We start from the raw sequence: 16,996 nt of genomic DNA on the forward strand, positions 1-16,996 counted from the left end.
TGGACAACCAGTGTTATGGTGTCAGTTTGAAGGGCAAGGCAAACGTAACTCAATGTTCACAGTACCGACCAATCCAGCTTTTATGTCATGTCATGAAGATATTTTAAAAGCTTATTGATAACAGGCTTCCCAAGATAGTTTCTATTATACCAAACCAATGTGGCTTTGTCCAAGGGCAAGGGTGTGGAACAACGGAGAGACATCATGAGAAGGCTATACCTGTTCACCTGGCATTCCTCGCTCTGAAAAGGCCTTTGATCATGTCCCTTATGAGCTCATTTGGCACGCCCTACAATCCCACAATGTCCCTGAAGCATACGTCCAGTGGATCCGACTATTATATCGCAACATTTCCAGTAGGGTCAGATGTGCAGTGGGTACATCCTTTTTTGCCATCAATGTTGTAGTACATCAAGGATCTGCGCTTTCACCGTTACTATTCATTCTCTGCATGGACACAGAAACATCTGACCTCCAATCACCTCATTCATGGACACTCCTCTGTGCCGACGACATCATCTTGGCAAATGCACAACGTGAGAACCTCAGTTTTGCAGGAACTGAAATTGTGACCAAGTGTTCGTGTATTCGCAAATATTGGCAATAGATGTTGGTTATATATTCCTATGTGAAGCAAGTACGTTTTACTTTCAATTGCATTCTTTTTAGTTAATTTTAAGTTGTCATTTGAGGTTTTGGAACAAATGCGTTTGGTGAGTAGACCCAACATTTATTTTCTTCATTTTTAAATATACTTTTACCGGGCGAGTTGGTCGTGCGCGTAGAGGCGCGCGGCTGTGAGCTTGCATCCGGGAGATAGTAGGTTCGAATCCCACTATCGGCAGCCCTGAAGATGGTTTTCCGTGGTTTCCCATTTTCACACCAGGCAAATGCTGGGGCTGTACCTTAATTAAGGCCACGGCCGCTTCCTTCCAACTCCTAGGCCTTTCCCATCCCATCGTCGCCATAAGACCTATCTGTGTCGGTGCGACGTAAAGCCCCTAGCAAAAAAAATTAAATATACTTTTTTCTCTGTGAGGTTAATTTGTTCAATAATTTTCTTAAAACCTTAATTTTAAGAAAATTGCATGTGGATTAAAGTAAATATTTTTATTTGTTTCTCAATTTATAATTTTGTTTCCATTGATACTTCATTAAAAGAACAGTCTTTCACAGTAGCACAGTTAAATAATGTGATTTCTTATAACTTATAGCATGGGGAAATATGCACTGTCTGCACTTGCAATTTTGAAAGATTTTTTTTTACCTTTTTTTTTTTTTTTTAATTTACTGGCATTACCTGAAGAATAATCACCAGCTGCCACTGATATACCAGAATAGATTTATGTAGTAAAATAATTTAACAAAAACATTTAGTTATTATGTATATTTCGTATGGCATGAGGATACATTGTTACAATTTGGTTATTAACAAATATGTACAATTACACGAAAAACAGTTTCACCTATACACACAGAACAAGTACGTAATAAACAAACTATATTTATACATTTGAGCTCATCAATATCTGTATTGCTGCTAAAGCTTGAATGTCCAGTTTTGTTAGCCAACTCACAGCTTCATCACTGGCCTCGTGGATATCCTTTATTGTCCCACTGAATCTTCGGAGTGGGCACTCTGTGACAATATGTTGAACGGTCTGAGGCACGTCAGAGCAGTCGCAATAAGGATCGCTGGTAATCTTCCACTTGTGTTTCCAGAAGTTGCATCTGCCATGTTGAGTTCTGATCCGATTAAGTGATGACCAGATTTTTCTGGGAAAGTTGAAACCAGGAGGTTGCATAACTGGATCCGAAATTAGACCTAATCTGTCAGGGTTTCAAGCTGCCCATCCATCGTGCCAGGCAGTGTTAGTATGAAATTCATCTTGGGCTAGCCTCTTTCCTAGTAACCAAGAAGGGTTCCTAGATTTCAGCCTGAGATCTTTACGTAGGCAGTCTTGATGTATTGGTAGAAGAGGATTGTCACAGCATTTAACCCATTCTTTCTTCAGTACCATTTGTCTTCGGAGATGAGGAGGTGGAATATTTGAAAGAACTTGTAACCAATCCAAAGGTGTGGATTGGATGGTTCCTGATATAGTCCTCATTGTATCGTTTAACTGTGTGTCTATCTTCTTTGTATGGGCACTGTTGAGCCATACTGGGCAGCAGTATTCGGCTACTGGGTATACTAACGCAAGTGCTGTAGTTCGGAGGGTGGATGCAGATGGGCCCCAGCTTGTTCCTGTGAGTTTGTGCAGGATGTTATTGCGGGTTTTGATCTTGGCAGATGTTTTGCGTACATGTTCGCTGTAAGTCAAAGATCGATCCAAGGTAACGCCTAGATATTTTGGATGAGGATTGAACTTCAGTATATGACCTCTGAATTGAACCTGAGGGACATAATTGGCTTGTCTGTTGCTCAAATGAAAGCAGCTGACCTCTGTTTTTGTTATGTTTGGTTTCAGTCGCCAGGTCTTAAAATAATTATCAATTCTGCAGAGATCTTTAGTGAGTGTGGTTTCTGCTCCAGCAAAATCACCAGACTGGGCTGCCAAACAGATGTCGTCAGCGTATATAAACTTCCTAGTATTAGTTGAAGGTAGATCTGCTGTATATACGTTGAAGAGCAATGGGGCCAGTACCGATCCCTCTGGTAATCCGTCACTTAGTTTGTAAGTTATTTATTCAGTGTAAGTGCCAGCAGATTGGTCTGGGGGTTGTGAGCCAGCCTCTTACCCAGGAGGCCCCAGTTTTGATTCCCGGCCAGGTCAGGAATACTTTACTTGGATCTGAGGGCTGAGCCAAGGTTCATATAGCCTATATGAGAACAGTTGAGGAGTTCTCTGATGGTGAGATAATGGCCCTGGTCTAGAAAACTAAGAATAATGGTCCAAGATGATCCATCGAGCTGAAAACACATCACCTCGTAATCTGCAGACTTTTGGGCTGAGCAGTGGTCGCTTCGTAGGCCAAACCCCATCAGGGCTGTAGCTGCTTCTTCTTAGGATGCCGTCTCCCTACGAAGATTGGTGTTCCAAATTATTATGATTACTCGCGAAACAGCGGGTCAGAAGATTTCAACAGAAATTCGTCCATACCAGTGGCGCAAGTCTTTAAGTCAGGAATTTCTTTGTCTCCGCACAGATTATTGTCCTTCAATTTTCCCCATTTAAAAAAAAATTTCAATTTTAATGCATAATTTGGATGACCTATATTTATATTCCATTATGTAGTAATGGATAGGAGCAAACAAGTGCACATGAAGTCATGTATAGAAAGAAAAGAACATTAACTCCTTCACTGTCAGCCTGAATACGTACTCGGGCTCTCCATTACCGGCGCATGGTGTCAGCCCAAATACGTACTTGGGCTTGTGCGGCTATACCTTAATTGCTGTGATTGTAGCCAAAACTGAATGCAAATGCCATCTATTGCACACCATTGTAATCAGGAAGATATTTTCTTTGCAATAGCACTGCTTTAAATATTTATCCTCCTTGCGTGACTGAACTAGAGACAAAAGAACGATGCTAGCCACCATTTGTTATACACTATGGCTTTCTCATCGCGCAGAGTTTTGTGTTCTTTGTTAAGTAATGATATTGAAAGAGAATAGTATCTTTATAATGATTTATTGAGTGAAAGTGAAAGTTCAACTGAACCTAGTGATGATGAAAATATCAATCGTGATGAAGATGACAGGTGATGGTAGCGGGACTTCACACTACTGTAAATTACCTCCAATTTGTAGATTCTGTTCCTATCCCTGATACATTACAATTTACTGGGAGAGAAGGTTTGAAAATAGATATTCCCGACAATTTTACGGAGCTTGACATCTTCGAATTTTTTTCTTCAAATGACTTTACAGTTTTTAAGAATTGTTTTTTAATATGTCTGTTTATCTTGTTTTTGTACATGAGTTTTTCGAACACTGTGGAGAAAGCAAGGCAGTGTGACTAAGACAATGAAAGAGTTAAAGGAACACACAATAGGATAAATACAATGACAGGTCAGTGTGGGAAGAGGGAGAAATAGAAAGAAAACACCAAAGTACCTCCATTAGGAGAGCGGGCTTCAACACAAAAGGAGAAAAGTAGCCAAATGGGACTTTATAAGTCATAGAAAGGAACAAACAAGTGGAAATCAAGTCATGTATTACGCTGTATGTTTTTGTCTGGTGTTCCTAGTCTTTTACCACCTGTATTTTTCTTTTTTGTCTCTTCTCTTTTTCCCAAGTTTATCTGGATTTCCTCTTAACGTACATTTCCCATATCAAGATTGAAGATCCGTTAAGATGGCCTATCAGTGAGTATTGAAGCCCGCCCTGCTGGTGAAGCTGGGAAGAAATGGTTGTGGAAGAAGGGGGATTGTTGAGGAGAGAGGCATCTTTGAAAATGGCAGTATATTCAGAAGTGGAGATTGTCCTTGCCTTGTTGTGTTTTCTTTCTTATCCTAGTATAGGTTCCTTTCAGTATTTCTAATTTTCAATAAGGGGCAGTCAAATGAAAACCAAAAACCTGCCATAACATACATTCCGTGCAAAAGATGGCAACACTGTTGTTGCATATCTATACTGCCATCATTGTGATGGGAGAACTGCGATAACTCACAGTGCACACAGTTGTAGTGGTGCGCAGACTGGTCTAGTGTGTTTGTCCAGCTATAGAAATGGAGGCAAGTAAAGAAGAGCAGAGAAGTGTGATTCGTTTTCTGGTGGCTGAAGGTGCTAGAATACGCAAAACTCATCGTCGCCTGTCTGCTGCGTATGGCGAATACTGCATGTCCATGACAAGTGTGCTCAAGGGGCATAGGAGCTTCCGAGAAAGGCCCGCATCAATGCAAGACAATGCACGCCCAGGACAGGCCCATTGAGCCATTACTCCTGATGCAATAGGACAAATTGATGCCCTTATGCAGAAAAACCAACTAATCACAGAGGAAGAAAGGCATTTGTGGACATTGGTTTCATTCGAACGAGGATGTGCAATAGTGGGTGCGGTTGTGGATCCGTCAACAACATATCTCTTTCTGCAAAACTGGAATTGATTGTCTTATCTCCCAGTGGGATAAATGTATTAACGCTTTTGGTAATTACTTTTGAATAATACCATCCCATGGTCACGCTGTAGCAGTTGTTTGGTTTTGCATTTGACTGCCCCATGTATATATGACTTAACAATAGAGAGCTGTAAAGTACTTAATATGATAAAAAGCTGATGAGTGTAGCATTACTGTGATTGTAATATCTTTTCTTTCACAATTACATCCTTTTCAGATTATTCAGAATATGTATGGGTTTTAATTACATTTTTGCAATTCATTCAGCCAATTCTCCCTTCCACAACAGCCATTGTTTGTAATGTTCATACAGTACTTGCATACATGTTAAACGATACTATGGCCTACAGGACAATCGCCTATATCCAGCGCACTTTAGTATAGGAACTGTCTAAATGCATGGTATTAATTCACTGAGTTTCAAAGCAAACAGGGCAGCTAGCAGAATTCCATTATTCCTGATTAAAGTTCCAAATACTGAACATTTTGTTTCCATGATAGATGTCTGCAAAGACTGCTAATTCAACATAAAATTGCTGCGTGTTGTCACTCTCATATATTAACTGCCCTAGTGAAATTGTTTTGGGTTTCAAGAGTCAACAGAGGGTCACTTTTTCAGTTCTTTAATCTTTGAATAAACACATATCAAGGAGGAGCTAAATTCTAAGGCCTATTTGAAGAGGAAATCTTCTGATCATTTATCATTATTGGCTGTGTATTCTTTAATATTACTTCTATTAAAAGAGTGTTTGGTTTTTATTTCAGTTCACAAAGGAATATTGTGGATTATTCAAGAACTCAGGAGTTATGCCAAAGAAAGTTCTAGGCCGATTCATAGTGTCTCCTGAAGCTGCTCTTTCACCAGGGACACCACTGTTTGCTTCACACTTCAAAGTTGGGGAATATGTGGATGTCCGTGGATTGACGTAAGTAATCTTACATCTTTTAATGATCATATTATGAGCATTAAGTTTTCTTTTTTGTTGTCTAAATCCAGGCACTCATTGGTTTCCTGCTAAGTTCTTCTGTGGAGTCGTTGCAATACTCGGTAGTTATTAAATTTGTTATAAACCATTGCCAGTATATTAGGGACATTTTCATACACTATTAATCTCCTCCTTTTTTGAATAAATAACAGACCAACTATATTGGTATTAAAAGAGACTAGTCAAATTTAGTTTGGAGTTTGACAAGCTTTTGTAGTCAGTGTGTTGATCTATCTATCCAGGTATATTCAAAGGCATAAATGCAGTTGTGTTCACTGATTGTGGCTGTAAGACATTTAGTGAGGTCTACACCTTTTTTTTTTTTTTTTTAAGTGCTTAGTGTAATTTGTGAACGGCTGCAGGTTACTTGAAAGTCATTAGAGTGTTCATTGAACCAGTTTTGTATGATCATTGTGTCATGGATGTTACATTGTCTTGCTGGTATACTTGTCACCACCAATGAAGATATCAAGTACTGAGGAGTTCTAATGGTCATAAAATTGTATATTTGTACATCACACATTTATGAAGAAAGACTCCCGTCTATGGGAACTGCAACAAATCACACTCCAGATCATTACGCTTCCACCATCTGATTAACATGGATATGTTTTGGGCTGGGTGTTTATCTGGAATTATTGTTATTAATTTAGCATTGACAGAAAATGAACAACGTGATAACCAGGCAACCAGTATTCGTCATCTATCTGTACTGTCTTCATCATCTTCTTTCTCACATTATTACCGTGCACCAGACCTCTGTGTTTTATATACAGTGGGTACAAATAATGATTCATAACATTATTGAAGTTTTTCTTTCTTTATTTATCATCAAAGCTAGACATTGTACTATTGAGGGCTGAATTAGTGAGAGTCTAGTTCATTCACGATGTAATTTACATAGATTCACAATTAAGTATTTATTTATTTTCCACCTAGTCGATACAATGATTGCTTAAGGCAACTTTTAATGGTCAAAAGTGGTACATGTTTCGTATATTATCAACATCTTCAGCCACATAACACTGTTTAGATGAAAAATATATAAAATTGACAAAGTAATGCTTTAGATGAAGTGTCCTTAAAATTAACATAAGATTGACAAGATTAAAACAAACAAATAACTCAAGAGAAAATATATAAATTATTTCTACAATAGAAAGCAGTCGTCAAGGAAACACTTGTACAATATTCCATAGAGAAATTGTCCTAATAAATATTCTTTTCTTAATAATTCATGAAAAAAGATCAATTTATAAATTAAAAATTATACAATTTATAAGTAATTATCGAAATTAAGAAATCCTGATATCACAGTGCGGCTCTTATTATTAATGTAGATGAAAATATAACTAATTCCTAGTTGTCAAATTTTATTAAGCCTGCTTTCCTTTGGAACAGTAACTCCTGTCATTCTTTCACAGTTTTGCGCCGGGTGTAATATTGATGATGCGTTCTTCCTTGCTCTTGCACCTGAGGAGGTGGAGGAGCGGGGGATATAGGTGTGTCAAGAACTTCCTTGCTGTCACCTATAGCTTCAACTGAGGAGGAATAAGTTGTAGGGCTATCTGTAGGTGGAGAAATTCCAATTCTTTTTTCGTGATCCTTCTCAAGCATTTTCAAATATACTAGAATTTGATAATATAATGGATTCTTATATTCTACAACCTCATTAAGGTTATCCTTTTTCTTTACAAGTTGGTCTAGATGAATGTACAGGTCTTCATAAGTGTTCATTAAGCTGCCCTTTTTTAACTTTTTTATGATGGTCAGGTCTTGTTCTATGTTGGTAAATTTATGACCTGTGGCAGTCATGTGTGATCCCATTGCTGAGAATCTTCTATGTTTCTTTTTTCATGAATTATTAAGAAAAGAATATTTATTAGGACAATTTCTCTATGGAATATTGTACAAGTGTTTCCTTGACGACTGCTTTCTATTGTAGAAATAATTTATATATTTTCTCTTGAGTTATTTGTTTGTTTTAATCTTGTCAATCTTATGTTAATTTTAAGGACACTTCATCTAAAGCATTACTTTGTCAATTTTATATATTTTTCATCTAAACAGTGTTATGTGGCTGAAGATGTTGATAATATACGAAACATGTACCACTTTTGACCATTAAAAGTTGCCTTAAGCAATCATTGTATCGACTAGGTGGAAAATAAATAAATACTTAATTGTGAATCTATTGAAGTGCGATACGGACCATGAAGCTGATTTTATGTAATTTACATACTCAAAGAGGATTGTACAAATAAATTCTCAGCGTCTGAAGAGAGTCCTTCAAAGCTGATATTCTTTATATTACTTGTTTACTGGAACTAGCACAGAAGTTACCGATAAATCTATGAATTGTTTCCTTGCATCCCACCAAAAGTCCTATAATGGTAATATATTTGCGTTTGAAATACAGTCGACTCTCGATAATTTGACACTCGTTAATTTGAATCGATAATTTGAAGTTTTCTCCTTTTCCCTTGAAAAATACTCAATAAATTGAAAAAATCAATGTTATTTGGTCCCCTCAGTAATTTGAAGTTGTAGGAATGGCATCTTGCTCGCCAACATTCTATAATTTGAAGTCGGGCTTCCCTACTCTCCATAATTTGAAGTTTGTGATTACAGTATGTATTGTTATCGTGTACAGACCTGTCGTTTGTTTACATCAGTAATGAGATGTATGAGTGAGTTTGCAGTCATGAGTCTTCTTTCAAACGTTAAAGTGTGGTACAGTATGTTAAAGTTTGATTTGTGTAATTTTTAAGCATCACAATGAGTTCAAGAAAGAACAAGTGTCTTTCCATAAGTGAAAAAAAAGCGTGTGATTCAAGCTCTGGAGGATGGACAAAAAAAAAAAAAATGTTGCCAAACAGTTCGGTATTTTACCATCAACATTATCGATGATTTTGAAAAATAAAAATCGCATCACCGAAAGTGCCTTAAGTGCGAGTAGAAAAAGGTCACGTCAGGGTGAATTTCTCCGTCTTGAAGAGTGCTTGCTAAAGTGGATTCGTCAGTGTAGAGGACAAAACGTTCCCCTGGGCAGTTTCATGTTGAAGGAAAAAGCCAAGTCTTTTGCGCAGTCTCTCGGGATTAAAGGATTTGCAGCAAGTGAGGGTTGGTTTTCAAATTTCAAAAACCGACACGCCATCACATTTAAAAAGATCTGCGGAGAGAGCGCCAGCGTGGATAGTTCCATTTGTTCCGAATGGATTGATGAACTAAATGAACTTTTGAATGGCTATGACCCAAGGAACATATTCAACACAGACGAAACCGGGCTTTTTTATAAATGTCTTCCTGATCGCACCCTGATGTTCAAAGACGAGAAGTGTCCTGGAGGGAAACTGAGCAAGGAAAGAATAACTGTCCTTCTAGCATGTAACCTGGACGGATCTCAAAATTTGAAACCACTCATTATAGGGAAATCTGCCAAACCACGCTGCTTCAAAGGAATAAAATCATTGCCCACAGCTTATCGGTCAAACAAAAAAGCATGGATGACGACAGAGTTGTTTAATGAATGGCTGACCTCGGTTAACAGTGACATGAGAAAGGAAAAACGCAAAATCTTGCTGTTTTTGGACCACTGCACCTTGCATAATAACCCACCACCATTAGACCACGTAAAATTGATTTTCTTTCCACCCAACACGACATGAAGATTGCAACCGTTAGACCAAGGCATTATTCAAAATTTAAAAACTCTCTACCGCAGAGAAATTGTTTCTCTTGTGCTGGATAGCATCCAAAAAGGTGAGAAGGCGAACATAACAGTTTTGACCGCTATAATCATGATTGATAAGGTCTGGAAAAATGTCAACCCTATCACCATTTATAACTGCTTCAAAAAGTATGGGTTTAAGCAAACCGAAAACGTGGAACAGTTATCAGAGCCGCCAAAATTTACGAATTTTGACTCAGGATGGGGACTTCTACCTAACTGTGGAGAGTTAACGTTTGAGGATTACGTTCAAGTTGGCGATGACATTGGTGTCCACGGTGCCCTAACCGATGCTGAACTGTTGGATTTAGCCTCTCTGGATGAGGACGAGGAAGAAAACCAAAAAGAACAATCGCCAATTCCAGTCACATTGAGCGAGGCAAGGACAGCTCTTACTACCCTATGCTCCTACGCCCTCAGAACGGACACAAGTGACGATTTCTTCTCAGCTCTCACCACTATCGAAAATTCATTGGACCATGATAGATAGAAGTCGCTCCCTCAAAAGAAAATTACGGACTTTTTTCAAAATGAACATTTCATAATTGTACAAATGTTGTGAAAGAAATGAGTAAGTAAAAGTGAAACTCTTGTTTATTTGAATTTTTCCCTCCCTCCCTCTTGGTTACTTGAACTTCTATTATTTTGAACTCTCGGTAAATTGAACTTTCTCTCTGATCCCTTGAGTTTCAAATTTTCGAGAGTCGACTGTAATTTGCTGTCAGCTAGTAATGGTTGAACTTCATCAGTTTCAAATTGAAGGATCAGTAATGAAGCCTGATATAATTTTCTTGGCAATTTTCTTGAGTGCTTCGTTGGTTGTAATTTGTGGACATCTTCATAAACCTCAAAGTTTTTTATGATCAGGGCAAAATGCTACCTTACTTGTTATAATTTGTATAGGAAAATTTGATCTCCAATAGAACAGCCTTTATAAAGGCAGGCCTTAGGAACTACAGAGTACTTGATATACACTAGTGTACACAATAGAATGACTGCATAATACTTTTGTATTGTTGTAGAATTGATCGAGGGTTCCAAGGAGTTATGAAGCGATGGAAATTTAAAGGACAACCTGCATCCCATGGTGTCACCAAGACACATCGAAGACCTGGCAACATAGGTGGAGGTGGAGAGAAAGGTCGTGTCTGGCCAGGAACCAAAATGCCTGGTCACATGGGCAACCGTTACAGAATTTTAAAAGGCTTAAAGGTGAATTCTTTCCTAAGTTATTGAGCAAAATACAAGGTCTGTTTAAGAAACCATACATTTAAAATGCTGTATTTCTCCAAATCAAAGACAAGCATCATTTCTTCCTTCAGGAAAATTTAACCAGGCTTAAAAAGTGCTGTGCAAAATCATAGTCTTTTTGATAACGAATTACCAATTTCATTTTTAGAAAAAACACATACACAAATATAACCTACCTGCTTCCCTAATCATTTTCATTAGAGGCATCTGAATCACTGGCACTGATATGAACTTCCTTTCATAGACTGTCATCTTCATAAAATAATAACCTTATATATATTGAATTACAATTTAAATTTGAGAAACAAATTAACACACTCAAATATCATGTAAATCCTACCTAATTTTCAAATCATTTCCAATGGAGCTGTCATTGAAGGCATCTGAATCACTACCACTGATCTGAAAATACTTTCAGAGAATGTCATCTTCATAAAATCATAATTCTATTTATTGTTATAATGAATAACAAATTTGATTTGAGAAAGGAAAGTAAACATAAGTTACACAAGTTTCATGTAAATTTTGCCTAGTTCCTAATAACTTTCACTGGAGATATCTGAATCAACGCCATTGATCTGAACATCGTTTCACAGAATGTTGACTTTATGAAATCATAATTTTATTTAGGCCTGTAATGAATTTCAAGTTTAATTTGGGGGGGGGGGGGGGTGGAATAATCATACACATATGCCGTATCTTGAAAATTCTACTCAATTCCCTATTCACTTTCATTGCAGCTGTCAGTTGTCATTGGAGGCATCTGAGTCATTCCCACTGATATGAACATCCTTTCACAGAATGTCATCCACACTTCCATCTAGTGCATTGGAGATACAACACTTCTTAGATCCATCCCCAATTATATAATAATGATGTGTGGTTTCTGAAGCGGCCTGGTGCAGGTCTTTTGAGTTGACGCCGTATAGACCTGCGCATCTGTGAGGATGGGGCCCTACCTAAGATGAAAATCTAATGATGAAGACGACGGTACATATATGCAGCTCCCAAGTCATCAGAATTAACCAATGAAGGTTAAAATCCCCTACCCAGCCAGGAATCAAACCCAGGACCCTCTGGACCAAAGTCCAGCACGATAACCATTTAACCATGAAACCGGACCATCCCTAATTGAATCACTGGAGGTCTGGCCCCAAGCTGTGAGGTTCCATTCGCCAAGTAATGCTATTGGTAGCTTCTTTAGCTTCCTTGTAGGAGTCAAGTTATGACGCCCACCAAGTAGCCAGTCAGCGCACTGCTGCTTCAGGTGGTCTTTGAATGGCTTATTTACCACCACATCCAACACATGCAGTTGTGATGTCAAGCCTCCCGGGTTAACAGCAAGGTCTGTATGTGATTTGTTAATTTCTTCTTTCACACTGGGAGTGAGATGGCCCTTAAATGCATCTGGAACCAACATCTCACGTTGTTTTAGGAGAGCTCTGGGCTTAGAAAGTTCTAGGAATACTTCTGTTGTGCCACTTTACAAGCCTGCTTTCTTATAGCATCTGGGTATTATGGCCATTTCCTCCTTGCATTTTTCCCAGACATACTTTACACCTTTATCCTCGACTTTAAAGCATCCTTGTTGTAGGCCATTGAATATCTTGTAGAGTATACATTTTTTTAAGTGATCTTTGTCTTTACACCAGCGCCGAACATTAGCTACAGTTATGCCAATGCTAAATCCTCGATCAAGCGTTTTTCAAGAAACTGTAACTCACGAAAGGACTTCTACGGCATACTTATAGATCTTGGCGTTAACGCCTCGTCATTGTGTTAATTAGAGCAAGTATTGTACTGGAAAAATGATCGGCGCTGAACTTGCATAAGAGACCATCTTAGCATCGCATTCGGGTGGTATTGTTTAGAGAATCCTCAGAAATCATAAAACAGAGATTGGCCACAACAATTGGAAGAAGACAGAGTGCATTTCGACAGGTCTACTTGAAGAAGAAACGAGTTTTGTCAAATGTTTGTACTTGTAAAACGTCCACATCATGTACAGGTTAGATGTTTATATTTTTACTTTTTTTATTGTATCGCCGAACAGGTTTTTGGTACTTCCCTTAGGGCACTCAATAGTCACTGGGCTTTCAGGCAGGAATTGAACCTGCTCCTTCTTAACACAAATCTAGTATTTTAATATTATCGTATACAATTATGTTTTTGAGACCAGAACAGATGTTGCACCTTACATACATAAAGTCATGGGAGGTCTTAGGATTGTCTATTAATGGTTTGGTCCTAACATGACTGGGAATTTTATATTTAGTGTTAAAATGTCATACCTTTTTTTTTTTTTTTTTTTTTTTTCCCGCACCTTACATTTAATAAGTTTGTATCATTTCCCAATCGTACTGACTTTTGCAGCAAGCACACTTTCCATCTGAGCTTAAGGTCATGAATAACTGTAATTTCTGAAGTTTTGATGATATTTTTTCTCTTTCCAATTTGATTGTGATTAGTAATGGGCAGAATTGAATATAATGCATTCACAAACTTTTGAGAATTGATACTTACATTTCGAAACCATATTCTCGAGTTCAGCATAACCTGTAAATGTCGATGTAGGCCTGATTTATGCGGTACAAGATTTCCAGAAACTGACTACGAACAGTACCCCAGTGACCAAATTACAGTGGAAGATTAAGAAAAGGAGGGATTTCGCCATCATATTGGGCGCTTTTGTATCTAATGTGCTTTATTTTATTAAATTAGAGAATTAAAAACTACTTGTGGTTGATTGTTGTTTGGCTTGGCGTAATTAGATTTTTCGAAGAGTTTGGCTGATCAACGTTGCTGAATTGAAAAAAGTTTTCATGGAAAACTGACGAAGTTTCCCCAGTAAAACTGAATATAAAGTATCGAGATTTTTAACTCACGTATTGGTAATTAATGTTGAAGCCAGTCCCACGGTCTGACTAGCCTGCCTCTCACCCGGAGGGTCCGGGTTCGATTCCCAGCCAGGTCAGGCATTTTTACGAGGATATAAGGGCTGGTCTCAGGTCCACTCAGCCTACGTGATTACCTGTAATTGAGGAGCTATTTAATGGTGAGATGGCGACCCTGGTCTAGAGAGCCAGGAATAACGGCCAAGAGGGTTTATCACACTGACCATGCATCACCACATAAACTGCAGGCCTTTGGGCTGAGCAGCGGTCGTTTGGCAGGCAAAGGCTCATTGGGGCTGTAGTTTGGTTTGGTTTAGGTGTGTTTGTAAGATTATAATTATACATATTTCATTTTTGTGGTTGATGGTTTTCATTCATTCCTGGATTTTCCATTTTCCCATGTTATACTTTTTTTTTTCGTGGTCCCTCCAAAAAGGAAAAATCAAGGTTCCACTGCATATGGCTAGGGAGGGGTGGACTTGGATACAGTTCTGTCTATATTTGACAATGGCAGTGTGTGAAGATTTTCCTTTTGTATTTTCATGTTTGCTCCCGTCTCTGATATTGACCTGTTATTGTGTTCATCCTATTGTGGTTTTTCCTATCTTTCTATACAGAAGTTGATACTCCACACAGAAATGCTCTCAAAATAGATACAGAAACAATAATTTGAAAATATTGCTGAAGAAACAGAAAGAATAAGCACTCAGCATTTTTTTTTTTTTTTAAGAAAATCATATTTTGAGATATAAACAAGGACATATAGCATATTTCTTGCCCTATCTGTTTCTATTCTGATATATCTTGAATTCCAGTTCATTGACACTCTGAGAATGTTGTCTAGATGTTTAAATGATCTTATCTCAAATCAGCCACTTTTAAGATGTCTTAATATTGAACTGGGACAGAAACCACATCCTTAGGCATGTTTCAAAGATGCAAAGTTTACGAGGCTGCCACGCTTTTCTCAATAGTGGTATATTTTTATACCATCATCATCTATTGTAGTCCTATTTACGCAAGTTGTTATTTTTCCTTTTGTTTAATGGAATATTTGACAAAATCAGCTTCCTGAAGATATGCATATTTGAAATTTCAGTACATTATGAGTGTTGACAGCATGCTGTGATACTGCAGTACATCTTACAGTACTTGCTTTAACTGTAATTTGTAACTTTTTCAGGTTTTGAGAGTAAATACGAAGTATAATGTATTATGGGTTAAAGGCCAAGCTATTCCTGGAGCAACAAATTCCATTGTATACATCTATGATACGATTCTACCTCTCAGGTAAGATTCAAAGCAATGTAATCCATGTTAAATATGAAAAGACTGTGACAGAGCCCTAAATCACTTGGGTTCTCTATGTTTCATAAAATCTCATTTCTGTTAAATATAGAAAATAGTTCTGTATTTTACTGATACTTTATTCAGTATATACAGAAAAGATTTCATAATGTGAAAGAATTAATAGTTGTTTATACAAACTACTCATGCATAAAATGGACCTTTTCAGCAGAGTGGAAAGATTTAAGAACAAGGTGTTAGCCAAGTGCCTAAATTACTTGAGGTACCTTTTAAAATATGGTGAGAAATTGCACATCAATTGAACAATGTAATATATTCCAGCAGATGTATCATTTTTTATTACTGTTTGGTCTGTTCAAAAATGCACCCTCCCTACTCTTCTATTCCTATGTTCCTCATAATAATTGGTTGCCACACGTTGAAGTAGTGCAGTATTGTCCAGTTGCTTGTGCAGTATGTATTAATGAGGAAAGTTACAAAATCACTTAATATAATAAATTAATAACACATGAAGGCACACTAATAACCTATATTTGAGACAGACCTACATGTATCCACGCTGCACTCATACCCAGAATGAAGGAATGGGACGGAACAAGTTTGAATGAAATAATTTTAAATTGTATCGACTAGGGATGTGTCCTCGATACCTCGATACTCACGATACTTCCATGGTATCGACATTGAACGATACTTCAGTGGTAATTCTGCAATTTGTATTTCATTTTAAAATCACAAAATATTATTGCCGCAAGTAGAACATTTTAAAGTGGTCGCAATGACCACATAAACAGTAGAGACGAAGACACGGTCAGGATGACCCTTCCTTCAATTCCTGCTTGTTCAGTGCAAATCCAAACATCTAATTACCTCACTGCAAAACAAGCAAGAACCTGACTTATTACATGTTGAGTTGAATTTTCTAGGAAGTGCTTCTTTGTGATTTTCTAACAATAGAGAAATTACCTTCGTTGTGTTGTGGAAAAAATGAAACTCCTCCTAAAAGACATATTTTATAGATCACCTTATAGTTAGAGCTTTCTGGGAAAGTACGTCACTTGATTATATTGTCAAATCATGAAGCGATCCATTTTGGTGTGTTCTCAGTTATCATGTTTGAATGCCAGTGCTGTCATTTGAGGGGGAGCATCATCTGCAGGAGCTATGCTGCAGCTGCTAGAAATTTCCCCATGGCAGGGGTTGGTCCTCATTACCTTAATTTCTGGATTTTCCCACTTGCTTGTCTGGAGATAACTAGAAATGTCAACGCAGGTAAACAGACAACTTCTTCGAGAAAACCAAATATAAGGTAAGGCCTAATGAGCTTGACTGCCTGCTGTGAGCATTAGTTATCCCCCCACCCCCACCCCTGACCACTCACCGAACTGATTATTTATTCTTCAGTTGCTACCTATACATGACAGAAGATTGTGTGTTTCGTTTCGCGGTACTGTACCATCTGTATTCTATTTCGTTCAATATGAGTGAAGTGTGGAACTGCAGTTGAACCTGCTTTATACATAACTCTGTTCTGCGTAATTTGTATTTGTACGTAATTTCCTTTAGGTCCCAGCAAAATGTAATTTAAAAGCGTATTAATTAAACCTTATTTATACGTAATCAGTTTATACGTAATTCGCTGTTACACGTATTAAGTGTTAGTGAAATATAATTGAGTTTTGCATAATTGTAATGAGTATGTGCTTTTTTAAAAGAAACTACTGTATTTGCGAAGTTTCCTCTTTGTCGGCCTAGGCGGA

General features: G+C 37.7%; 1 protein-coding gene across 1 annotated transcript in view; it reads left to right on the forward strand.

Moving 5' to 3' along the window:
- The window catches only part of mRpL3 (mitochondrial ribosomal protein L3), a 41,351-nt gene that overhangs the window by 15,000 nt on the left and 9,355 nt on the right, over positions 1 to 16,996 (forward strand). The window contains exons 5-7 of the mRNA XM_067135655.2: positions 5,833 to 5,993; positions 10,806 to 10,995; positions 15,112 to 15,218. Coding sequence (XP_066991756.1) covers positions 5,833 to 5,993; positions 10,806 to 10,995; positions 15,112 to 15,218 — 458 coding nt within the window. The remainder of the gene's footprint in view (positions 1 to 5,832; positions 5,994 to 10,805; positions 10,996 to 15,111; positions 15,219 to 16,996) is intronic.

This window comes from Anabrus simplex, chromosome 1, assembly GCF_040414725.1.
Source record: "Anabrus simplex isolate iqAnaSimp1 chromosome 1, ASM4041472v1, whole genome shotgun sequence".
NCBI classification, from domain to species: domain Eukaryota; kingdom Metazoa; phylum Arthropoda; class Insecta; order Orthoptera; family Tettigoniidae; genus Anabrus; species Anabrus simplex.